The sequence below is a fragment of the Hemitrygon akajei genome, chromosome 9 (assembly GCF_048418815.1).
Source record: "Hemitrygon akajei chromosome 9, sHemAka1.3, whole genome shotgun sequence".
NCBI classification, from domain to species: domain Eukaryota; kingdom Metazoa; phylum Chordata; class Chondrichthyes; order Myliobatiformes; family Dasyatidae; genus Hemitrygon; species Hemitrygon akajei.
In genome coordinates, this window is record NC_133132.1 from 68,960,122 (window position 1) to 68,987,007 (window position 26,886).

Consider the following 26,886-nt stretch of genomic DNA (forward strand, 5'->3'; position numbering starts at 1 on the left):
GGTGTATATGCTGAGAGAAAACACAATGATGTCTACCATTAAATCTTGAAAACTTTAAGCATTTTACACTTTTTCCCCAATTGCAAACCTAAAATGTCAATATATTAAGAGAGAGAGCGAGAGACGCACACACACACACACACACACACACACACACACACACACACACACACACACACACACACACACACACACACACACACACACACACACACACACACACACACACACACACACACACACACACACACACACACACACCCCCCCCCCCCCCCCCCCCCCCCCCCCCCACCTTGGTCAAGCTTAGAAATATTACTCATGTTCTGGTTTGGGAATTCAGCTTTTAAGGATCATCTGAAGTCATGAGCTCATGAATTGGTTTTAAAACCAAAAATATGAAAAATGAATCTCAATAGAACTAGGCATTCGCAAATAAACACTTACAACAACAAAGTCAAGATTGCAATGGGTTATCAGCCTTTAGCTTCCAACAGAATATTGACCGATACTGACCACAAGCAGAAGACTTCTTAAAGATGTACTTCCACAGAAACTGCTGATCTCCTGGGTTTTTAATGCACAGCATTCTCTAGTTTATTGCAAATGGTGCAAAAAACTAAAAAGCATCCAGTGAGTGGCAGTTCTGTGGGCAAAAGGTCTTGTTAATGGGAGAGGTCAGAGGAGAATGGCCAGACTGGTTCAAGCTGACAGGAAAGGCAACAGTAAGTCAAATAGCCATGTGTTACAACAGTGGTGTGAAGAGCATCTCTGAATGGACAGCATGTCGAACCTTGCAGTGGATGGGCTACAGCAGTAGAAGACCGTGAACATACAGTCACTGGCCACTTTATAAGGTATAGGAGATACTTAATAAAGTGACCACTGAGTGTATAGTGGTCTGCCACACACCTTGTTCAGGGAGGCAGAATTATCAGACATCAGGGATCTGTGAGTTGATTGTTGTTGAAGTGATTGAGAGACATGCAATGATTCATCCCAGAGAAAAGAGCACTGACAGCTCGTGAAGAAACTTTAACAAATGATCTCAATAAACAATACTGTTAAAGCTCTGATGTGTCTGTCTTGTTATGAATCATGAACTCAAACTTAGGGACAATTTGTTGGAAAAACCCAGTCCCGTAGAGCTTATTAGAGTAGATATTGGGCTAATGCCCCCAGTGTCACTCTGCTTGTTAGTGTCATATTGGTTATTGGTTTATTTTTGTCACATGTGCGGTGAAAATCTTTGGTTTGTGTGCCACTCATGCAGATCATTTCACCACATCGGCACATCAAGGTAGTACAAGGGGATAAGCAACAACAGAGTGCAGAATCCAGTGTTAAAGTTATAGAGAAAGTACAGTGCAGGCAGACAATAAGGTGCAAGACCCTAACAAGGTAGATGTGAGATCAAGAGTCCATCTTAGTGTACAAGAGGACTGTTCAATAGTCTTACAACAGGATAGAGGCTCTTCTTGAGCCCAGTGGCACATGCCTTCAGAGTTTATACCTTCTGCCTGATGGAAGGGGGAGAAGATACAATGAGCGGTGGCAGGGTCTTTAATTAAGCAGGAGATATAGGCAGTGTCCACGAAGGGAAGGCTGGTTTCTGTGATGCCCTGAGCAGTGTCCACAACTCTGTGCAGTTTCTTGTTGTCTTGAGCAGAACCAGCAGCACACCAGTCTGTGAGAGTTACACAGCATAGAGGCAGGCCCATCACCTCAATCTGACCATGCTGACCAAGTTGCCAACTTAGCTGGTCGCATTTGCCTGCATTTCTCCCATATCCCTCTAAACCTTTCTGTTCCTTGTACCTGTTCAAATTACTTTCAAATCACCGTTGGAGACATACCTTCTTCACACTACTACACTGGGGAGGAGGTACAGGAGCCTAAACACTCAATGTTTTAAGAACAGCCTTTTCCCATCCAACGTCACACAACCCCATATTTATTATCACTATAATTTGTTAGCTCTTATAAATTACTTTATTTTTATGTCTGTAATGCTGCCACAAATCAATAAATTTTACAATCCGTGTCAGTGATAATAAACCTGGTTTTGGTTCTAGACATTTTGACTCTGTGAAAAAAGATACTGGCTCCTTGTTTATGACTCTCATAATTTTATAAACTTCTATCAGGTCTTCCCTCAACCTCTGTTGCTCTAGAGAAAACAACACAAATATGTCTAACCTCTCCTCACTGCATGCACCCTGCAGGAGGTAATGTGGTAAATCTTTTCTGCATCCTCTCCAAAGTCTCCACATCTTCCCTCTAACAGGACAGCTAGAATGGAACACAATACTCCAGAGGGAGCCTAACTACAGTTTTATAAATTTGCTACATAACCTCCCAACTTTTGAACTCAGCGCTGTGGCTAACAAAGGCAAGTCTACCATTTGTATTCTTTGCCACTGATTGACCTATGCATCCACGTTCAGAGGTATGGACCCGGAGCAGGCTTTCTTTGCAATTGAAACCATCTAGCCAAAGCAACATCCCAAGCAACTTCCAGATCTTCTCGGCACCCTCTCCACTGTAATCACATTATTCCTGTAGTGTGGCGATCAGAACTGTACACAGTACTCCATGTGTGGCCAAACCAAGGTTGTACAAAGTTGCACCATAACCTCACTGCTTTTGTATTCTATGGCCCAGCTAATGAAGGCGAATCGCCCTTCACCCTTCTCTTTCATTTCTTTACCTTCCTGTGCTGCCATCTTCTGGGATGAAGGGCCCTCTGTTCTCACAGCCTTACCATTCATTGTAATTGAAAATTGATTTATTATTGTCACACAACGTGAAAAGCTTCCATTGACGTGCCACCCAGACAAAAGATTTCAAGCATAAATGCATCAAGCAACACAAAAGTACAAACCCCCCCAAATACAGAATATAGCGTTACGTGAACAGAGAAAGTGAAGCGCAGGCATACAATAAAGTACAATGGTTATGATGTGGTAGACTAAGAAATCAAGAATTCTTCTCTATTGTATAATTGGTCTCTTCAGAAATCTTTTAACAGCGGGACAGAAGCTGCCCTTGGCAATGGTTGTACGTGTTCTCTAGCTTTTGTATATTCTATCAGCTGCAAGTCCAAAGTTCAAAGAAAATTTATTATTGAAGTACGTATATGTCACCAAATACTACCTTGAGATTCATTTTCTTGCTGGCATTTACAGGCAAATAAAGAAATACAATAGAATTTATGAAAAACTATGCATTAAGACTGAACAACAACCAATGCGCAAAAGAAAACAAATAGGGCTAATAAATAAATAAATAGATAGATAGATAGATAGATAGATAGATAAATAACTAATTAATTAATTAATACTGAGGATATGAGTTGTAGAGCCCTTGAAAGTGAGTCGTTCGGTTGTGGAGTCAGTTCAGCGATGGGGTGAGTGAAATTATCCAGACTGGTTCATTACTCTGATGGTCATAGGTCATAGGGAACCTAGTTCTGAGGGACCTAAGGCTCCTGAACCTCCTGCTTAATGCAAGAGAGCCTGGCCTGGATGAGGGGGTCCTTGATGATGGATAATGCTTTCCTGTGGCAGTGCTCCTTGTAAATGTGCTCAAAGATGGGAGGACTTTGCCTGTGATGGGCTGGGCTGTATCCATTACTTCTGTAGACTTTTTTGTTCCTTGGCATTGGTGCCTCCATACTAGGCTGTGATGCAATGAGTCAGGATACTCAGCATTGTGCTTCAATAGAGTTTGTCAAAGGTTCAGATGACATGCTGAATCTGCACAAACTTCTGATAAAGTAAAGATGCTGTTGTGATGGCACTGACGCACTGGTCCCAGGACAGATCCTCAGATATGATCACGCTAAATAATTTAAAGTTACTTTGAGGGGGTCAGTTACAGGAAGGATGAACACCATCAAGTTCCTGGGTGATAACGTATAAGAGGATTTACCCTGGGCCCAACACATCGAGGTAATCACCAAGAAAGCATGCCAGTAGCTCTACTTCAGTAGGAGTTAGAAGAGATTTGATGTGTCACAGGCAAATTTCTACAGATGTACTGTGGAGAACAGTCTGACTGGTTGTATCCCAGCCTAGTATGGAGGCCCCAGTGCACAGGACCACAAGAGGCTTCCGAGGTTTGCAGACTCAACCAGTTCCATCATGGGCACAGCCCTCCCCATCATCAAGGACATCTTAAATAGGTGGAGGTGATCCCTAAGGAAGGCAGCATTAATCACTAAAGACCCTCACTCTTAAACATTGCATTTTCCTCATCTTTACCACTTCCTCTGGCAGTTCATCCCACATATACAGTACACCATCTCTGTGTCACTTTTCCCTTTGATTCATATCTTTCCCCTCTCATCTTAAACCTATGTGCAGTAGTTTTAGGCTGCCTTACCCTGGGAAAGACACTGTGACTATCCACTATGTCCCTGATGATTTTGTAAATCTTTGTAAGGTCACCCTTTATTCAGTATTAGTTATAGGGTCATAGAGCCATAAAGAGTTAGAATACAGAAACAGGCCTTTCAGCCCACTGAGTCTATGCTGACCATCAGGCACCCATCCTACACTGAACACATTTTATACTCCCCACACCCTCCACCTATCCCCACCCCTGCAGTTTCTACCATCCTACTGCACAGAGGGGCAATTTACTGCAACCACCAAAACCACCAACATGCACGTTTTTGGGTTGTGAAAGGAATATGGAGCATCCCGAGGAAACCTGCATGATCGTGCAGACTTCACATAGATAGTGCCAGAGGTCCATAATGCCATGACATAGGAGCAGAATCAGGCCATTCAGCCCATCGAGTCTGCTCTGCCATTCCATCATGGCTGATTTATTATAATTCTAAATCCCATTCTCCTGCCTTCTCCCTGTAACCTTTGATACACTTACTAATCAAGAGCCTACGAATCTTTGCCTTAAATATACCCAATGACTTGGCCTCCATGGCTGTCTGTGGCATTGAATTCCACAGATTCACCAATGTCTGATTAAAGAAATTCCTCCTCATCTCTGTTCTGAAGGGATATTCTTCTATTTTGATTTCCCCATTGTAGGAAACATCCTCTTCATATCTACTTTATCTTGGCCTTTCAACTTTTGATAGGTTTCATTGAAATCCCCCTCATTCTTTTAGACTCCAATGAGTACCAGAGCAAACAAACACTCCTCATACATTAACCCTTTCATTCCCAGGACAATTCTCCTGAACCTCCCCTGGATCCTCTCCAATGTCAGCACATCCTTTCTTAGGTAAGGGGAGCAAAACTGCTCACAGTTCTCCAAGTGAGGCTTCGCCAGTACCCTTTAAAGCCTCAGCATTACATCCTTGTTTTTATATTCTAGTCCTCTCGAAATGAATGCTAACATTGCATTTGTCTTCCTCACCACCAACTCAACCTGCAAGTTAATCTTCAGGCAATCCTGCACAAGGGCTCCCTAATCCCTTTGCACCCCTGATTTCTGAATTTGTTCCTTGTTTAGAATATAGCTTATGCCTTTATTTCTTCTACCAAAGTCCATGTCAATACACTTCCCTACACTGTACTCTATCTGCCACTTCTTTGCCCGTTCTCCTAGTCTGTCTTTGAACATTCAGGATCAAAACCGGTTGGAGCTCTGCCAGTGGTGTTACCGAGAGGCTCAGAATTCGTTACTGGGTCAACAGCATCAGCCTCAAAGTTTGTGACGAGTATTATACCACTGGCCCGTTGCCCCAGTGCTGCACTGCTTGGTCAGGATTTATTCAGGCACTGTGTTTGTATAGGGTTATAGGGTTATTAGACATTGGGAATCTGTGAGTTCGCTTCAGCCAGGGTGATTTTGAAAAGAAGTATGGTTATAATAGTGAAAGAATGTTGATTGTCGCAGCTAAAACACATGATCTTCATAAAGCTATAAAGTTCTTAGTTTTCTGTTTTGGTATTAATCTCAAAAATAAACTTCAGGATAAAAGCTCTGGAAAAATTGAATCCTACAGATTGACAGTACTGGCAGGAGCTTGTGTTTCGAAACAAAATGATGGTGACTAGAAATGCTGACAAGAGTGCAGAGAAGATTTACAGAAGGTTGTTGTCACTCAAGGGCCTACGTTATAGGGAGAGGTTGGACAGGCTGGGACGTGATTCCTTGGAATGAAGGAGTCTGAAGGATGATCTAATAGAGATCTATAAAATCATGAAGGACATGGACAGAATTTACTTAACACTCCTTTTCCCATGCAAAAAGAATCAAAAACTAAAGGGCAATGGTTTAAAGTGAGAAGAAAAAGATATAAAGGAGACTTGAAGGGAAACTTCTTCATGCAGAGTGTAATGGATATATGAAATGAGCTGCCAAAGGAAGTGATTGAGGCAGAAACAATAATAACATCTGGACAGATACTACATTGATAGGTAGGCTTTAGTAGGACTTTGGCCAAACAGGGGCAAATGGGGCGAGATTAGATAGGAAACTTGGTCGGCATGGATGAGCTGCTCCTGTTGGGCCAAAGGGCTTGTTTCTTTTGTACAACTCTATGACTAGCTGAGATGAGCGCAGGATATGGAAAGGTGTAGGGCGGTGTTGAACTGTTATCTATCGGTCAATAGACGAGAAGATAGAGGAAAAGAATGCTGTGACTAATTGGTTTCTGACGGATTTGAAAGATGAACACACAGATAACAGAAAAGAATAAATCCATTGTTCAATGTTTATGGTGTGAACGATGGCACAGGATTGCCGTGAATGGTAAGGGGGTGTGAGAGATGGCACAGAATTGCCGTGAATGGTAAGGGGGTGTGAGAGATGGCACAAGATTGCCGTGAATGGTAAGAGGGTGTGAGAGATGGCACAAGATTGCCGTGAATGGTAAGGGGGTGTGAGAGATGGCACAAGATTGCCGTGAATGGTAAGGGGGTGTGAGAGATGGCACAGAATTGCCGTGAATGGTAAGAGGGTGTGAGAGATGGCACAAGATTGCCGTGAATGGTAAGGGGGTGTGAGAGATGGCACAGAATTGCCGTGAATGGTAAGAGGGTGTGAGAGATGGCACAAGATTGCCGTGAATGGTAAGGGGGTGTGAGAGATGGCACAGAATTGCCGTGAATGGTAAGAGGGTGTGAGAGATGGCACAGAATTGCCGTGAATGGTAAGAGGGTGTGAGAGATGGCACAAGATTGCCGTGAATGGTAAGGGGGTGTGAGAGATGGCACAGGATTGCCGTGAATGGTAAGGGGGTGTGAGAGATGGCACAGAATTGCCGTGAATGGTAAGAGGGTGTGAGAGATGGCACAGAATTGCCGTGAATGGTAAGGGGGTGTGAGAGATGGCACAGGATTGTCGTGAATGGTAAGGGGGTGTGAGAGATGGCACAGAATTGCCGTGAATGGTAAGGTGGTGTGAGAGATGGCACAGGATTGTCGTGAATGGTAAGGGGGTGTGAGAGATGGCACAGAATTGCCGTGAATGGTAAGCAGGTGTGAGAGATGGCACAGAATTGCCGTGAATGGTAAGCAGGTGTGAGAGATGGCACAGAATTGCCGTGAATGGTAAGGGGGTGTGAGAGATGGCACAGAATTGCCGTGAATGGTAAGGGGGTGTGAGAGATGGCACAGAATTGCCGTGAATGGTAAGAGGGTGTGAGAGATGGCACAGAATTGCCGTGAATGGTAAGGGGGTGTGAGAGATGGCACAGAATTGCCGTGAATGGTAAGGGGGTGTGAGAGATGGCACAGAATTGCCGTGAATGGTAAGGGGGTGTGAGAGATGGCACAGAATTGCCGTGAATGGTAAGGGGGTGTGAGAGATGGCACAGAATTGCCGTGAATGGTAAGGGGGTGTGAGAGATGGCACAAGATTGCTGTGAATGGTAAGGGGGTGTGAGAGATGGAACGTCAAGGCAGAAACTGCAAAGGCAGACAGGGACAATGTAGAGTTTTCTTTTAGGCTCTGACAAGACCAAGAACAGGGCCAAGTGTATCACTCAGAGTGTAAGGGGCAAATTACAAAATGAGTGAATGTTATAGAACAATGCCAATAGAATGCCATGAGATAGATACTTGTGATGACCCACCCACAAGTTTTGAATGAATAGACTATGGGAATGTTCAGCCACCATCTGTGAGACTAATCTGGCACTGCAAACATGCCCTAGCAGCCCACACAAGTTAAGGGAGGGTGGAGGTTTTGGAGGGAGAGGGCACTGCTGTACATGTTTTCAGTGGCATAAGCTGGACTTCAGCAGCGAGGGTTGGCTCATGGGCAACTGCCAGAGGTGGCATTTCATGCAGCGGAGCAACTTGCTGGTACTAGGGAACAGCAGAAGAATGTGATTCGTTTTGCTTCATTACCTGAGGCATTCTGTATCTGCAAAAAGAGCAAGCAGTCAGGTGCATTCATGCTGGACCTGCAGTGCATGCCTCTGCATTAAATCGCATTTGCCAGAGAGCCAGCAGTACATTTTAGCCCATTTGATATGCTGGTTATATAACGTGCTGACATTGCTTGGTCGGGGCGCTAATGCCGCTTATATAAAGCATGGACACTTATTATATAATGACATGTTCTTCTGCTGACTATATAATGTGTCATTGTGGGATGTGATTGTTATGTACTAACACTAATTAGTTAAGAACTAGTGCCAATCACATGATGTGTTTGTAGTGGTAATATCAGTATAAAGTGCTGACACTGTTTCTCTGGAGTGCCAATGCGGTAACATAATGTGCCTCTGCTGGTATGGTAACACAGTAATGCTGATGAGTCTTACTGCTATTACAGATGCTGTCTTTATGTTGTGTAGTGCTGGTTATATAATGTGCTGGTGAGGTCTGATTCTCATTTAGAATCTTTGTTCCTGCTTTAATTTTATGATTTGCCACAATTAAAGCTAAGTTATGATCACTGCACAAGCTGCTCTCCATTCAACTACCCAAAGTACTAATGCTATTTAATGTTGCCCCTTCAGCACCCTGTTTATTCCCCTCTGTTGATGCTGCTTCGCTTGCTGAGTTCCATCCTCATTTGACGTGTGTTGTTCTAAATTTGCAGCATTTGCAGAATCTGTTGTGTTTAGTGTTCAAGTCTTATCTCTTTCCCACTCCTCTGCTCTCACCCTCCTTCTGGGCAGAACAAGAACAGAATAGCCCTGTCCTCACCTTAAATCCCACCAGCCTCCACATTCAAAACACCATCCTTTGTAGCTTCCTCCCGTTCCAACAGGATTTCTCCACTCGACACTCTTCTTTCAGCATTGTGAATCTTGTTGTCGTGGTTTCAGAAGAACAACCTAGCCCACAACATCAGCAAGATGAACGATCCGGTGTTGATGTAAGGGAGCTGGGCTGAGGGTGTGTGTTTGTGGTGGGGCTGGAATATGAATGCTATCCTGTCCTCATCAGTGGAGTTGTTGTAGAGATGGTAAACTCCTCCAAGTTCCCAGACATCTATATCTCCAGCAACCTTACCTGCTCCTTTTGCACTGATGCAGTGAACAGGAGCATCAGCTCATGCACTTCCTCAGGCATCTGAGAAGACTGGGCATGTTCCTGAGAATTCTCTTGAACTTCTATGGATGTGCTGTAGAAGGTGTTTTGATGGGCTGGATCTCAGTCTGCCATGACAGTTGCTCTGCTCTTGATCAGTGGAATCTGCAGAGAATAGTGTGTACCCACAACCCTCTCTGTGGAAAACCTGTCCCACATAATCTCTCCCCTCTCACCTTAAACATATACCCTTTAGTTTTAGACTCACCTACCCAGTGAAAAAAAGTGACTGTTTACTCTATTAATGCTCTTCATTATTTTATAAACCTCAAAAAGGTCACTTCACAGTCTCCCCGCCCATCCATCTCTCCCTATAACTCAGCCTTTCCAACCCCAGCAACCTACTTGTGTATTTTGTCAGTACCTTCTCTAGCTTCACCACTTCTTTCCCATGGCATGGGACCAGAACTACACATGATATTCCAAGTGCAGTCTTACTAAAGACTTGTGCAGCTGTAAATTGAAGTTCCAGGTCTTGTTGACACAAAAGAATCAGTAGCTGGACAAACTCAGTGGGTCAAGCAGCATCGGGGGCGGGGGGTGGGGGGTGGGAAGCAATTGCTTGGAATTGGGTCAAAACCCCACATTAGATTGTTTGTTGTGCCAACTCTTTCTGAAAGAAATCTGCCATATTATGCTGGTTTATTTGTTATGAAACTCTTGTCTCAGAGTCAGAGTCATGCAGCCTTTTGCCCAACTGGCCCACGCTGACCAGATTCCCATCTAATCTGTTTTTGGCGTATATCCCTCTAAACCTTTCCTACCCATGTACACAAATGAGAAAATCGGCAGATGCTGGAAATCCAAGCAAAACACACACACACACACACACTCACTCTTTTACACTCACACACACACACACACACACACACACACACACACACACACACACACACACACACACACACACACACACACATAGTGGCTAGAGGAACTTAGAAAGGTCAGGCAGCATCTGAGGAAAGGAGTACAGTCGGAGTTTCATAAGGACTGGAGAAAAAAAAGATGAGGAGTCAGAGTAAAAATGTGAGGGGAGGGAAGGAAGGAAAAAAGGTGATAGGTGAAACTGGAGGAGGGGTGGTGAAGTAAAGAGCTGGGAAGATGGCTGATGAAAGAGGTACAGGGCTGAATAAGGGGGAATCTGATAGGAGAGGACAGAGGCCATGGAAGAAAGAATAGGGGGAGGAGAACCAGAGGGAGTTGATAGGCAGGTAAGGAGATAAGGTGATAGAGGGAAATAGGAATGGGGAATGGCTAATGGAGGGGGGGGGGCCTCTTCTACAATATACCCTAGGGCTCTACAGTTAACTGTGAAAGGCTTGTTTTCCTTTGTTTTCCCAAAATGCAACAGTTTGCATTTACCCAAATTAAACTCCATTTGCCATTTCTTGGCCCAATTACCCAGCTGTCAAGATCCTTTGTAAATCATGATAACCATCTTCACTGACAATGACCCCACCTACTTTAGATTCATCCACAAACTTACCAGCCATGCCTTGTATATTTGCATCCAAATCACTGCTATAGATGTCAAATAACAACAGGCTTCGCACTGAGCCCTGGAGAACACTACTAGTCACGGGCCTCCGGTTCGAAAAACAACCTTACTTCACTTTCTAGTTCCTATCATCAAGCTAATTGTGTATCGATTTAACTAGCTCTCCGTGAATCGCATGCATTCCATAGCAGTCTATCATGCAGAACCTTATCAAAGACCTTATTGCAGTTCATATAGACCACATCTACCACCTAATTGACTTTTTTAGTTACTTCTTCAAAGCCCTCTATCACGTTCATGAGACCTGATCTCCCATGCACAAAGCCACGGATCCTGTCTCTTAGGATCTCCTTCAGTAACTTACTGGAAAAGATTCTGAGAGCTACTGTTGTTAGGTTCACTGGCCTGAGTCACTGAGCAGTTCCTCATGACTCCCATATATCTACCAGTCAAAATTTAAGTTGGTATCCCTGAGCCTTGAACCAATCCATCTCCAAACTAAGTATGACACAATCTACTAAATTTCTTCTAAAGCTTCCTTGCTTCAAAAACAGCCCTAGCCTCTCAATTTTCAAGTTGGGGCTGAAATGCCCCATCTCTGGAACCATTCCGTTAAATCTTTTCTTCTTTCACTTGAAGACCCTCATGTTCTTCCTCAAATGTTGTGACTAGAACTGGATGCAATGAGGCAAAGTAAAAAGGTCACTGAGTGGCAAACAGGGAGTTGAGAAAAGAGAGGGAACAAACATAGAACACATTCTGAAGGTGTATGGACGGGAAAACTGTTGTAAGAGAAGAGGAATAGGAAATCTACCCTTAGTAACAGAGGAATGAATGAGGTACTGAATGAATATTTTACATCAAATCTTTCCCAAAGAAGTAGTTGCTATTAGAACCTCAGCTGTTATTGTGATTCAGGATGGGTTAAAATTGCTTGAAGTGTATGCAGTACTAGAAAGGGCACTTGTCCTCCCTCAGGTCATAACAGAAGAAACGGGAGTTGATTGTGGACGGGGAAATCAGAAGAATACACACCAGTCTTCATTGAGAGGCCAGCGGTGGATAGTGTAAAAAGCTTCAAGTTCCTGTCCAAGGCCATTGCCAATGGGGTCAAGTCTGCTGTGGCTCGGGTAATCCACCCAAACTAAACCTGTGCTGTACTTGGCAGGAAGATTTCTTGCACCCTCACGCTGCTCTGTGGTTCCCAAACATTTTTGGGTTACCGCCCCCTTGGCTCCCAGACCACATCTCCAGCACCTCCCTCTCCATTTCCAGCCATTACATAAAACTATAAAGAATTTTGATTTACGATGCACAGTGAAAGAGAATAGGAACTAAATATTCAAAGTAGTGACAAATAATTGGAAAAACTATAAAGCCTATTTAAAGGTACAAATAAAATTATTTCTTTTCTTAATTACACTAAAACTATTTTCATCAACAATTTTAGAGTGTTCATTAGAAGTCCAGCTATTCACTACTTTGCTTTTTCACCTTTCAGTGAGATGGATGGGCTTGGTCCAGTGATACCAGCTTCTCAACATCAGGCTGAATGTTACCAGAAGGCATCTCAGATCCCCACGTTCACTAATTTGTAGTCTGCTTCTTGCTTTGAAAGAAGTTAGGTGACTGCACTGAAACCACACTCCACTAAATATGATGTTGGAAAGGCTTTTTTTCCACAGTGCAGTATAGTGTTCAGAGATTTCTTTTAACAACCAAAAGTCTTGATAGGATTTTTTTGAACCTCATCTTCAGCTCAAAGTCATTTTGTAGAGAGATCAGTTCTTCCTCTGTCCTTCCTGGTAATTCCTCATTACAAGTGTTCAGGAATTGATTTATTACCCAATCTGGAATTTAGATCAAGAGAAGATTCTCTGAAATCTTTCTGACATGTCATTATGCAGCTCACCCAGGAGGACATAGTATACTTGAAGGTCATTATTTGATGTTCAACTCAGAGAGGCTTAGAGATTCAAAAAGGTCACCACAGCAAATGTTGTACTTAAATAGGGTTAACTTGGACAGAAATGTAGAGACGACTGATTTGACTTTGATAAGAATAGGTTTAATTAAACTTAGTGAATAATTTTGATAAACATGCATTACCATGTAAATATTATTCTGTTGATTACAGGATAAAGTATTTGAATCTTCAAAGAATTTTTATCACAGTTGCAAAAAGCACATAAAAGCATCTCAGGCAGTTTATTTTTGAGAGCTATCTGACTTCTGTGTGCATCAGCAAACGTACAAATTGTTTATTATTCTCATTAAAAAGCTCTCAAAACAGTTGAGAATTGAGAGAATGGGACTTGATTTTCTTTAATGCTATGATAGCATTATTTAATGATTTATGCAGTTGATTACTTAGGTTTTTTTTGTAACAAGATGTCTGTGAATTACACAGTAAATGGTAAATATGTTATGTACAGCTTTTCTCAAGAAAGTAATAATCCCATGGTGGCGTCCTGCCATTGATGGTGCCCCATCTGTTGCACAAACAAGAATGTTGGTGAGTGGAATGTACTTCCCTTTGAAAAAATTCTCAGCGTCCTGAAATATTGACTCCTCCTTCAAATCTACATCTAGTCTTCTTGCAAATAACACCTCATGAAATACACTTTATCTTTTATGAAGTGAACATAACCAGGAAGCAAAGATTTGTTGCTTGGCAAAGTTGACTCATCCAACTGCAGAACAAATTCTGTTGCCCTAAGTATGTTGCATGATGAGTCTTCCACGTTTTTAGATAATTCATTTATTTGTTTTTGAATATAGTTGTCGCTGAGTAGAATTGCTTTCATTATTCGATGCAGTGAAGTATGAAAAACCACACTCAGAACCTCCTTTACTGCTGGCAGAACCAGTTCTTTTCCAATTGTATGGAGCTTTCCAGATTTAGCAATGAGCAATGAAATGCTGTGCAAAGCACACAAACCATCACTGTTTTGTTGTGAAATGCTGACTAACATTTTTTCCGTTTTTTCTGTTTCTGAATGTTTTTCATCAAGTGACTGAAAATAAGCCAAGTTCTTGCTTGTTTTATCAGGGTGTATTCTCTGCAAATGTTCAAGGCGCCCGGATAGTTTCATTGCCTCATATATATATATATAAAAAACCTTTTTCACACACGGACACATTACTGCCCCCTTGCTACTGAATGCCCCCACCACCACCTTTATCTTTATTGCCTCCTTAGAAATTCCTACGGCCTTAGTGGGATTTGATATGGCCCACTTTAGGAACCACTGACCTATGGGCAGAACAGGAGTGTGGATACCTGCCTGACCAGCTTGCACCAGGAAAAAGCCTTCGACAGATATCATGCACGTATGTGATGGACAAGCTCTCCAAAATGGGTTTTAGGGAGGGAATCAGGCATTGGATCTCTACATAGACATTTGTAGTGGTGTTCTAATCAATGGGTGGGAAATTGATAGCTTCCCGATCAGTTCTGGAATCATGCAGGTTTGCCCACTCCCCTCTGTCTTGTTTGTGTGCTGAACCCTCTGCTGAAGGATGAGAGCAGAAGAGGGTGAAGCTGTCAGGCAGAAGTGAGACCCATGTGTAAATCTCCCTGTACATGAATGACATCACCATCTTCTGCTTGGAACTGAGGTTGGTTTTCAAACTGATCAGCATCAGGGTCCAGAGTTAACTGCTGGACCCTGATGCTGATCAGTGTCCAGCAGTTAACTCTGGTGTGGCCATGCTCTTTGTAAATGGCCTGACCAATCCAGTATTCCCTTCGCTATCAAGTCCGATACCTGGAGGTGCTGGGGGTCTGGGGAACCGATCCAGTATTGTGGATTCCAAGTACAGTACATGCCATGGTTCTGTCTGTCCCCTGTATTGTGAGGGATGGGTCTGGTCTGGTCTGGTCTCATTACCACGCAACGTCCCAGACACTGCACTACCTATTTATCCTTCATGGAAAAGTTCCTCCAGGCAGTGGTCAGCATCTAGTTCTCTGCAGACACTGCAGGAGAGGGACTTGACGAGTACAGTGGGGTGGTTTCCTGAGCAGACGATCTGGCAGAATGACTCATCACCAGATTTCACTAACAGGCAACAAGATCTTGCTTGTCTGTCAGTGAGAGCAGCTCTCCCAGTCTGATTCTCCTTGCACGCCTGGGTTTGCAAAAGAGGGTGTGGAGAAAGATACGAGGGACTCTATGTCACGGTTCATTTGGAGCAGTAGGGTGACAGAGGACTCTCTGATTTATGGGCTGTTCACAGAGAAACAGACATGAAGTGCTGTTGAAAGATCATCAGCTCTGTGAAAGACACCCTTCAGTCTGCCCAGAATTCGTTGGTATGCCAGCATAGTGAGATGCCTATTGAGGAATGCTGGTGGCTGGCAAATCCCAGGCCATGCTGAGGGATGCACTGAAGCTTGGTGCAGGCAGAAGAATGGTTTGCTCAGTGGGGGAGGTCCAGTCCAGAGTATAGGGTTCTTCTACTACTAGACATAGAGGGACTGTGTCGGGTGAGGAAGGCCTCAATTATTGTAGTAGTGTACCACTCCAGGGAGCCACATGAGTGGCAACAGTACTATTGGTTTTAAAACTGCAGTTGAACACTAATTAACACCTTATTTATAAATATGAGAATGAAAAAGCATTACATAATTTATTATTGTAAATATTTTTTATTACAAATTATGTTTATTTTGGTTAAAACATAGCTTGCAGTTTCTGGGTGTCAACATCTCAGAGGATCTATCCTGGACCCAACACTTTGACGTTATCACAAAGAAGGCATGCCAGCGGTTCTACTCCATTAGGAGTTTGAGGAGATTTGGTATGTCACCAAAGACTCTTTCACACTTCTATAAAATTCTGACTGGTTGTACCACACCCTGGTACAGAGCCTACAATGCGTGAAGCTCTGAGGGTTGCAGACTCAGCCAGTAACAACACGGGCAAAACATTCCCCACCATCAACAATATTTTCAACAAGGTCGTGTCCCTCATTAAAGACCCTCATCATCTGGGACCTGCCCTCTTTTCATTTCTACCTTCTGAAGACCCACATTTAATGATTTAGGAACAGCTTCCTTCCCTCCACCATCAGGTTTCTGCATGCTTCCTGAGCCCGTGCACACTACCTCACTATTCCCCTTTTGGCAATATTTAATTGTTCGTGAATCCATGAACACCATCTAGTCATTCCTTTTTACGGCATTATTTGCTTTGTAATTTATGGTAGTTTTTATGTTCTGGCACTGTACTGCTGCCAAAAACAACATCCTCACGTCATATAAGTCAGTGATAATAAACCGGATTCCGAGGAGTAAGAGTAGTCATTCTGCCTCTCAAGCCCCCTTCCTCATTCAGCAAGATCTTTACCTCAGATATAAGTTTCCTACGCTTTCCTTATATCCCTTGATTCCATTAATCTCCAGAAATTTACTGATCTGTTTTAAACACAATCGGTAACTGAGCCTCCACAGGGGAGAGAATTCCAAAGATTCACCATCCTTTGACAATAATTCTCTTCATTTTGGTCATAAGCAGTCCTCTCCAGATTAGACTGTGTGTACAAAGCTGATGAAAGGTCATTAACTAGAAATGTTAACTCGGTTTCTTCCTCCACTGACAATATCTGCCCTGCTGAAGGATTTTATTCAAAATTGCCAGCATCTGTAGTACTTCAGTATTTAGCAGCTGTTAATCAGGGAGGGAGAGAGAGAAACAGTCAGAGAAATGCTTTGGCATCTGAAACTCCATCAAGTTGTGGAGAAATTAAGAAGATAATTGGTGATGAAAACTTGACAAAAAGAAGGCTAATAATATGGTGATCCTGCGGAGTGACAGGCTGTGGTTTAGAACATTACAGGCATTAATATTTTAGCACAAGGCTGATAACGTGGTTGCAACTCACAGATAACAGTTGGAGATCCATGGAACATCATAAAACAAAGATCAGCAATTAGCTGAGCCAAGTAACATGAAGTTACCACAGCACTGAGGGAGTACAAAGTGGAGGCTTTCTGACATAGTTTTTTGGATGTTATCAGAATCAAGTGATATGAGGTTAATGCAGGAGAGTGGAGCAAAACATCAGCCGTGATCTGAGAGAATGGCAAACCAGGAAGAACTCCTGTTTCTTTTTTGTAATTCTCCTGTTATTTTTGGTGTGAAACTAAGCTAACGGTCCAGAGAATGAACTCAGTGGATTACTGTTACCCACGTATGTGATCCCGAGTCTGGTGGATTGTTGTGAAAATTGGTTTATGCAGCTTGTAAATCTGTGTGTAGATACAGATGTGAGTATTTAATTTTGGTTGTATGTTCTAATTTGTATGCAGAGGATACTGTGTGGAGTTTATATTGTTGTTAATGGCTGTTGTGGTTTCTCTAGTGGCCATTAAATCTCTAAATTAAAGTTAAATACTGAATCTTTGTAAATATGTGCCCAAATATTTATTTCAATGTGTTTATTTTTGTGTGTATACCTTTTCCAATATATGCATTTGTCCACAAAAAGGACAGGATAAATCCAACCTGAAAATGCTGAAACACTCAAAGATCAAACAGAACGTGTAGAATGAGAAACAAGAATTAACTTTTCAGGTAGCCACATTAACTCAGCTCCTCTCTCCACAGAACTGTGCAGCGCATTATGTGTTTCCAACATTTTCTGTTGTATTTCAGACTTCCAACGTCTACAGTTTTTTTAATTTTTAGGATATATTCTATCTGGTCAATTATCGCCCATTATTCTGAAACATCAGTAAAGTGAAAGAAGGTATCCTCGGCCATGCTTTCAAGTAGCACTTTCTCACCAATCCCTGCTCTGTGAAGCTCATTCTGAGCTTTATCAGGATCATTCAGCTCTAGATCTCCCTACAGTCTTGACCCAAACATGGACAAAAGACCTGATAAAAGAAAGCCTGCCCTTGACCTCTATTTGATCAACTGTGGTATATAGGAATCCTGGTAAAACATAAGTCAGCTCCTCTGATTTATAGTTTTGGGAAGCCAATCATCCAAATTACCAGGGTTTCTTGGGCAGTCATCTTCAGCTGTTCCATCAGAGGCCTGCCTTCAGAAGTGGGGATGTTCACAGCTGATTCCATGTTTAATTCCATTTGCAATACAACAAATGAAGCAGCCCAAGTCTGCTTGCGGCAAGACTTCACAACATTCAGGCATAAGCTGATAAACAGCAAACATTTGTGGGACATACCGTAGGTGCCAGGTATTGACTATCTCCAACAAGAGAGAGTCTAGAGTCCAGATCTTCAATGGAATTACTTCTGCCAAGTTCCCCACATCACTATCATAAGCCACCATGAACAAGAACGTAACTGGACCAAAGTCACAGTCGAGTGTATGCTCGAGTATATGTGTGCACAGTTGCAATGACAAGCTTACTTGCAGCAGCACCTCAGGCTGATAGCGTCATATACATAAGTAGCATTCACAAGAAAAACAAATTAAACAAGAAACACAATTAGGACACAAAAGTCAATTTTTTGCAAAGTGGTCCAGGTGCTCATTCTGTAGTACTGCTGAACTGTGGTGATAACGCAGCCATGCAAATATTAGCTGCAAGAACAGATTAGAAGCACACGAGAGGCTGCTGAAAGAGTCTTAGTGAAGGGTCTCAACCTGAAACACCAATTGTGCATTTCCCTAACTGGCTGAGTTCCTGCAGTAAATGACTCACAGACTGAAGCCCAAAGCATTCTGTCATCTACAAGCCAAGCTGGAATTATGACAGTATACAGTCTGCCTGCTGCTCCCACAACTCTGCACGTGGTCATGTGTGCATAGACACTGAGCCTGCTGGTCATCCCACTGGAAATGGAGCATGAGGATTGTAATCCTGATCCAGTGTCTTGATCCGAAATGTCGACTATCCCTTTGTCTCAATCCGATGAGTTCTTCCAGCAGTTTGCTTTAGTCTCCAGATTTGAGCGTATGCTGACTCCTGTGTCTCGAGATTCAGCATGGTTACAGGCGCCTCCGGCCCAATGAACCTACGCAGCTCAGTTACACCCATGTGACATATAGGCATCCGTTAGTCTCGTGAGACCATGGATGGTTTCCAGGGCGCAGGCCTGGACAGGGTTGTATGGGAGACCGGCAGTTGCCCAAGCTGCAGGCCTTCCCCTCTCCACGCCACCGATGTTGTCCAAGGGAAGGGCACTAGGACCCAAGCAGTTTGGCACCAGTGTCGTCGCAGAGCGATGTGTTGTTTGGTGCCTTGCTCAACACGCTGCCTCAGCTGAGATCACTAGACCGATGCCTTATCCACTAGGCCATGCACCAACACTACCCATGTGACAATTAACCTTACTAACGAGCGCGTCTTTGGAATGTGGGAGGAACGTGGAGCTCCCGAAGCAAGCCCACATAGTCACGGGGGGAACATAAAAACTCCTTACAGACAGTGGTGGGAGTTGAACAAGGGTAATAGCGTTGCACTAACTGCTATGGTACCACGCTGCCTTACATTAAAAATACTTTTAAATCTTGCTTTTTGCTGTGTTTCAGATAATTGCATTTGATGAATTGCGTACAGATCTCAGGAGCCCTGTAGACCAGTGCAATCCACTCCATGCAGTGAGTACAGCACAGACTGTATATGTCACAGTATAGATGGTTCATTTCCTTATGTGTACTATATTCATGCTTGGAGTCGTTCCAAGCATGAGAAATGAAGAGTGTGCCAAATGAGATTTGTTCTTGAAGCAAATTTTAGTCATAATTGATCAAACACTTTCCTCAGCCCCTCTTTAACCCACCTCCCCATCCCTCTCCCCTCTCCCCCCAGTAGTCCAACCTTCACTTCCACTTCCTCGGCCCCTACTCCCCTCGCTCACCTCTCCCTTCAGCCCTACTCCCTCTTCCCCAACACCCTCTCCCCTCAACCCCTCACTCCCTTTGTCCTCTCTCTCTCCTCCATCACTCCCTCTCTACTAAAGCTCACACCTCTCATTCTTTCTCCCCTCACTCCCACTCCTGCACCAGAGCAACTCACACCTCTCATTCTCTCTTCCCTCACTCCCACTCCTGCACCAGAGCCCCTCACACCTCTCATTCTTTCTCCCTCACTCCCACTCCTGCACCAGAGCCCCTCACACCTCTCATTCTTTCTCCCTCACTCCCACTCCTGCACCAGAGCCCCTCACACCTCTCATTCTCTCTTCCCTCACTCACACTGCTGAACCAGAGCCCCTCACACCGCTCATTCTTTCTCCCTCACTCCCACTCCTGCACCAGAGCCCCTCACACCTCTCATTCTCTCTCCCCTCACTCCCACTCCTGCACCAGAGCCCCTCACACCTCTCATTCTTTCTCCCTCACTCCCACTCCTGCACCAGAGCCCCTCACACCTCTCATTCTTTTCCCTCACTCCCACTCCTGCACCAGAGCCCCTCACACCTCTCATTCTTTCTCCCTCACTCCCACTCCTGCACCAGAGCCCCTCACACCTCTCATTCTTTCTCCCTCACTCCCACTCCTGCACCAAAGCCCCTCACACCTCTCATTCTTTCTCCCCTCACTCCCACTCCTGCACCAGAGCCCCTCACACCTCTCATTCTTTCTCCCTCACTCACACTCCTGCACCAGAGCCCCTCACACCTCTCATTCTTTCTCCCTCACTCCCACTCCTGCACCAGAGCCCCTCACACCTCTCATTCTTTCTCCCTCACTCACACTCCTGCACCAGAGCCCCTCACACCTCTCATTCTTTCTCCCTCACTCCCACTCCTGCACCAGAGCCCCTCACACCTCTCATTCTTTCTCCCCTCACTCCCACTCCTGCACCAGAGCCCCTCACACCTCTCATTCTCTCTCCCCTCACTCCCACTCCTGCACCAGAGCCCCTCACACCTCTCATTCTTTCTCCCTCACTCACACTCCTGCACCAGAGCCCCTCACACCTCTCATTCTTTCTCCCCTCACTCCCACTCCTGCACCAGAGCCCCTCACACCTCTCATTCTCTCTCACCTCACTCCCACTCCTGCACCAGAGCCCCTCACACCTCTCATTCTTTCTCCCTCACTCCCACTCCTGCACCAGAGCCCCTCACACCTCTCATTCTTTCTCCCTCACTCACACTCCTGCACCAGAGCCCCTCACACCTCTCATTCTTTCTCCCTCACTCCCACTCCTGCACCAGAGCCCCTCACACCTCTCATTCTTTCTCCCCTCACTCCCACTCCTGCACCAGAGCCCCTCACACCTCTCATTCTCTCTCCCCTCACTCCCACTCCTGCACCAGAGCCCCTCACACCTCTCATTCTTTCTCCCTCACTCACACTCCTGCACCAGAGCCCCTCACACCTCTCATTCTTTCTCCCCTCACTCCCACCCCTGCACCAGAGCCCCTCACACCTCTCATTCTTTCTCCCTCACTCCCACTCCTGCACCAGAGCCCCTCACACCTCTCATTCTTTCTCCCTCACTCCCACTCCTGCACCAGAGCCCCTCACACCTCTCATTCTCTCTCCCCTCACTCCCACTCCTGCACCAGAGCCCCTCACACCTCTCATTCTTTCTCCCTCACTCACACTCCTGCACCAGAGCCCCTCACACCTCTCATTCTTTCTCCCTCACTCCCACTGCTGAACTAGAGCCCCTCACACCTCTCATTCTTTCTCCCTCACTCACACTCCTGCACCAGAGCCCCTCACACCTCTCATTCTCTCTCCCCTCACTCCCACTCCTGCACCAGAGCCCCTCACACCTCTCATTCTTTCTCCCTCACTCCCACCCCTGCACCAGAGCCCCTCACACCTCTCATTCTTTCTCCCCTCACTCCCACTCCTGCACCAGAGCCCCTCACACCTCTCATTCTCTCTCCCCTCACTCCCACTCCTGCACCAGAGCCCCTCACACCTCTCATTCTCTCTCCCCTCACTCCCACTCCTGCACCAGAGCCCCTCACACCTCTCATTCTTTCTCCCTCACTCCCACTCCTGCACCAGAGCCCCTCACACCTCTCATTCTTTCTCCCTCACTCCCACTCCTGCACCAGAGCCCCTCACACCTCTCATTCTCTCTCCCCTCACTCCCACCCCTGCACCAGAGCCCCTCACACCTCTCATTCTTTCTCCCTCACTCCCACTCCTGCACCAGAGCCCCTCACACCTCTCATTCTTTCTCCCTCACTCCCACTCCTGCACCAGAGCCCCTCACACCTCTCATTCTTTCTCCCTCACTCACACTCCTGCACCAGAGCCCCTCACACCTCTCATTCTTTCTCCCCTCACTCCCACTCCTGCACCAGAGCCCCTCACACCTCTCATTCTCTCTTCCCTCACTCACACTGCTGAACCAGAGCCCCTCACACCTCTCATTCTTTCTCCCTCACTCCCACTCCTGCACCAGAGCCCCTCACACCTCTCATTCTTTCTCCCTCACTCACACTCCTGCACCAGAGCCCCTCAAACCTCTCATTCTTTCTCCCTCACTCACACTCCTGCACCAGAGCCCCTCACACCTCTCATTCTTTCTCCCTTCACTCCCACTCCTGCACCAGAGCCCCTCACACCTCTCATTCTTTCTCCCTCACTCCCACTCCTGCACCAGAGCCCCTCACACCTCTCATTCTCTCTCCCCTCACTCACACTCCTGCACCAGAGCCCCTCACACCTCTCATTCTTTCTCCCTCACTCCCACTCCTGCACCAGAGCCCCTCACACCTCTCATTCTTTCTCCCTCACTCCCACTCCTGCACCAGAGCCCCTCACACCTCTCATTCTCTCTCCCCTCACTCACACTCCTGCACCAGAGCCCCTCACACCTCTCATTCTTTCTCCCTCACTCCCACTCCTGCACCAGAGCCCCTCACACCTCTCATTCTTTCTCCCTCACTCACACTCCTGCACCAGAGCCCCTCACACCTCTCATTCTTTCTCCCTCACTCCCACTCCTGCACCAGAGCCCCTCACACCTCTCATTCTCTCTTCCCTCACTCACACTGCTGAACCAGAGCCCCTCACACCTCTCATTCTTTCTCCCCTCACTCCCACTCCTGCACCAGAGCCCCTCACACCTCTCATTCTCTCTTCCCTCACTCACACTGCTGAACCAGAGCTCCTCTCTCCTCTCTCTCCCCTCAGTTACTCTCAGTGCCCTCACTCCCTCTCCCCTTAGCCTGGATTAGGCCTTTTCCTCAACAAATCAAATCCTGTTCCAAGCAAGCATTTGACTGTATTGACTATCAGGAGTTTAACTATGTTATTTACACTTCTTTACTCTATTTTACAATTGCCAGCGAGAAAGACTGAGAAATATCGAGCGGATCTGCTTCTTACTGAGGAGGGTGAGTGACTTGGTGAACAAGATACTTGGGGGGGGGGGGGGGGATCGCTGGTGTATATGGATGTTGTATGACCTGGTGCAGTGGGGATGAATGTGACATATCAAGGTATCATTAACACCACTGTACTGAGAAGATTTTATCTAGCTCACATTCTCCACGGCCTGGGGCCTTAAATGATGCATCCTGTCAGCTTTTCTTACTCCGGTATCCCCAGTCACCCACTCTTGAGTAGTTTCTGGTTCTGTAGTTACCCTGATTCCATGCAGCCATTGAACAACAAACACTCTGATTCTTCCTTTTCCCAAGCCTTTGGCTGAGGCAATATGGAGCAATCCAAAAACTGCCCTAAAGAGAGAAAGGGTAATTGAACACAGGCCAAGAGTTCAAACCAGTGTGTCACAGATGTAGGATGATGTAGAATAATGTCGTCATAGAACAGACTCATAGAGTTAACAGATGGAAACAGGCCCTTTGGTCCATTGGTCCACGCTGAGCAAGATTCCTCTGCCATGCTAATCTTATTTGCCAATTTTTGGGCCACAACCTAAATATTTCCAATCCATGTATGTGCGCTACTGACTTTTGAATGTTATGGATTTTCCACTGAGTCTATGCTAACTCACACAAAGGAGATTAGTGGGCAAAATTAGGGCACATGGTATTGGGGGCAGAGTACTGACATGGATTGAAAATTGGCTGGCTGACAGGAAACAAAGAGTAGTGATTAACGGGTCCCTTTCGGAATGGCAGGCTGTGACCAGTGGGGTACCGCAATGTTCGGTGCTGGGACCGCAGCTGTTTACAATATACATTAATGATTTAGATGAAGGGATTAAAAGTAACATTAGCAAATTTGCTGATGACACAAAGCTGGGTGGCAGTGTGAAATGTCAGGAAGATGTTATGAGAATGCAGGGTGACTTGGACAGGTTGGGTGAGTGGGCAAATGTATGGCAGATGCAGTTTAATGTGGATAAATGTGAGGTTATCCACTTTGGTGGCAAGAACAGGAAGGCAGATTACTATCTAAATGGAGTCAAGTTAGGAAAAGGGGAAGTACAACGAGATCTAGGTGTTCTTGTACATCAGTCAATGAAAGCAAGCATGCAGGTACAGCAGGCAGTGAAGAAAGCTAATGGCATGCTGGCTTTTATAACAAGAGGAATTGAGTATAGGAGTAAAGAGGTCCTTCTGCAGCTGTACAGGGCCCTGGTGAGACCCCACCTGGAGTATTGTGTGTAGTTTTGGTCTCCAAATTTAAGGAAGGACATTCTTGCTATTGAGGGAGTGCAACGTAGGTTCACAAGTTTAATTCCCGGAATGGCGGGACTGTCATATGTTGAAAGATTGGAGCGACTGGGCTTGTATACACTGGAATTTAGAAGGATGAGAGGGGATCTGATTGAAACATGTAAGATTATTAAGGGATTGGACACCCTGGAGGCAGGAAGCATGTTCCCGCTGATGGGTGAGTCCAGAACTAGAGGCCACAGTTTAAGAATAAGGGGTAGGCCATTTAGAACAGAGATGCGGAAAAACTTTTTCACCCAGAGAGTGGTGGATATGTGGAATGCTCTGCCCCAGAAGGCAGTGGAGGCCAAGTCTCTGGATGCATCCAAGAGAGAGTTAGATAGAGCTCTTATAGATAGCAGAGTCAAGGGATATGGGGAGAGGGCAGGAACGGGGTACTGATTGTGTATGATCAGCCATGATCACAGTGAATGGCGGTGCTGGCTAGAAGGGCCAAATGGCCTACTCCTGCACCTATTGTCTATTGTCTATTGACTCCTGTTGCAACAATCCTATTGGCTCCATTACCCATTCTCTCCCCGTATCCTCAGGTGCCCATCCACTTCCTATTTGGCTTTGATTATTTCTGATTTAGATTGCAAGTTCTTGATTATAACCTCACACCTTCCTGTATCTTTTACCCAAGTTGACATCTGCTCCCCCGGTCCTTGACTAACTTAGTTAAAAACATTTAAGAGAGATATGATCTTGCACACCTCTTCCAAATCCACTGTCAGCCTTCTTTGCACCAGAGAATGTTCCCAGCATCTCTTGTTTGAAGTCTCTACTCTATAATCCATTGCAGGAAACCTTTTCTTCACTCATCTAGACCTTCACAAAGTGTTCACAAATTCCATTTGTGGTCTGACTGGTGTTTATACATTCTTACCCTGGTCCTCTGTGTCTGTTGCCTTTGACTTGCAATGTTGTGGAACCTGCAGATCTCACAGGCGACTGATCATCTGATCTGCTGAAGGTCTCCAGGATCCTTACTTTCAGGGATTCTGGTCTTCCTTTAGGAGACTCCCAGGGTATCCAATCTTCCTTCGGGCTATTTCTGCTGTTGTAATGGACAAAGCTAAACCACACTAAAGCCAAAAATAGGAAATATAAACATCTTTTATAAAATGTCAAACTTGAAGGCAGCATACAGGGTTAATGGCAGGAATCTTAGCAGTGTGGAGGAACACAGGGATCTTCGGGTACACATTCATTGATTCCTCAAAGTTGCCATGCAAGTTGGTAAGAGTGGATATGAAGTTCTATGGTGTGTTAGCCTTCATTAATTGGAGGATTGAGTTTAAGGGCCGTAAGGTAATATTGCAGCTCCACAAAAGTCTGGTTAGATCACTCTTGGAGTATTCATTATTGGTCGGTTCATTATTGGAAGATGTGGAAGCTTTAAAGAGGATATAGAGGAGATTTACCAGCATGATGCCTGGAATAGAGAACATGTCTTATGAAGATAGGTTGAGTGAGCTAAGGCTTTTCTCTTTGGAGTGAAGGAGGATGGAGAGGTAACTTGATAGAGGTGTGTAAGATGTTGAGGCATAGATCGAGTGGACGAAGAGAGACTTCTTCCCAGGGTGGGAATGGCTAATACAAGGGAGCATAACTTAGAGGTGTTTGCAGTAAAGTACAGGGGAAATGTCAGAAGTAGGTTCTGTACACAGAGAGTGGTGGGTGTTTGGAGCCTGCTGCCAGGGGTTATGGTAAAGGCAGATACATTTGGGACTTTAAAGACATTCTTAAATAGGCACATAGCTGAAAGAAAAATGGAAGTCGTTGTGGGAGGGAAGGGCTAGATTGTTTTTGAAGTAGGTTAAAAAGTTGGGACAGCATTGTGGGTACTGTGGTGCTCTATGTTCTGTGTTCTCACAGCAAATGTCCAAGAGAGCATCCAGGAAAATCCAAGACAATCACACTCTCCTGACACTTCTTCAACTCAAAGATAACAATGAACTGCAGTTTCAAATGCTGTAATCACCAATTAGCCATAACATTTTGAATATAGTCAAGAAAATTTACAGAATTCCATATTTAAAATAGTGGCACATTCCAACTAACAGAACACCTTTGAAAACTCAATACTGGTGTCTGTTCCAAAAGCCAGATTCTGAAAATATGCCCATTTATTACAGTGTTGAGGGGCGGCTCCATGAATACACCATACAACTAACCAGAAGGTGAAGTGACAAAACAGATCTGTCCTGAACTGTGCCTTAAATGTCAGGGATATTCCTGCTTAACATTCATCTATTGCTCTTCCCTGTAGAATCAAAATG

The 26,886-nt window shown here is 45.0% G+C and overlaps 1 protein-coding gene across 1 annotated transcript in view; it reads left to right on the plus strand.

Annotated features, from left to right (window-relative positions):
* Positions 1-26,886, plus strand: part of cnih3 (cornichon family AMPA receptor auxiliary protein 3) — a 73,192-nt gene that overhangs the window by 13,824 nt on the left and 32,482 nt on the right. Inside the window, exons 2-3 of the mRNA XM_073056250.1 lie at positions 19,530-19,598; positions 23,264-23,311. Coding sequence (XP_072912351.1) covers positions 19,530-19,598; positions 23,264-23,311 — 117 coding nt within the window. The remainder of the gene's footprint in view (positions 1-19,529; positions 19,599-23,263; positions 23,312-26,886) is intronic.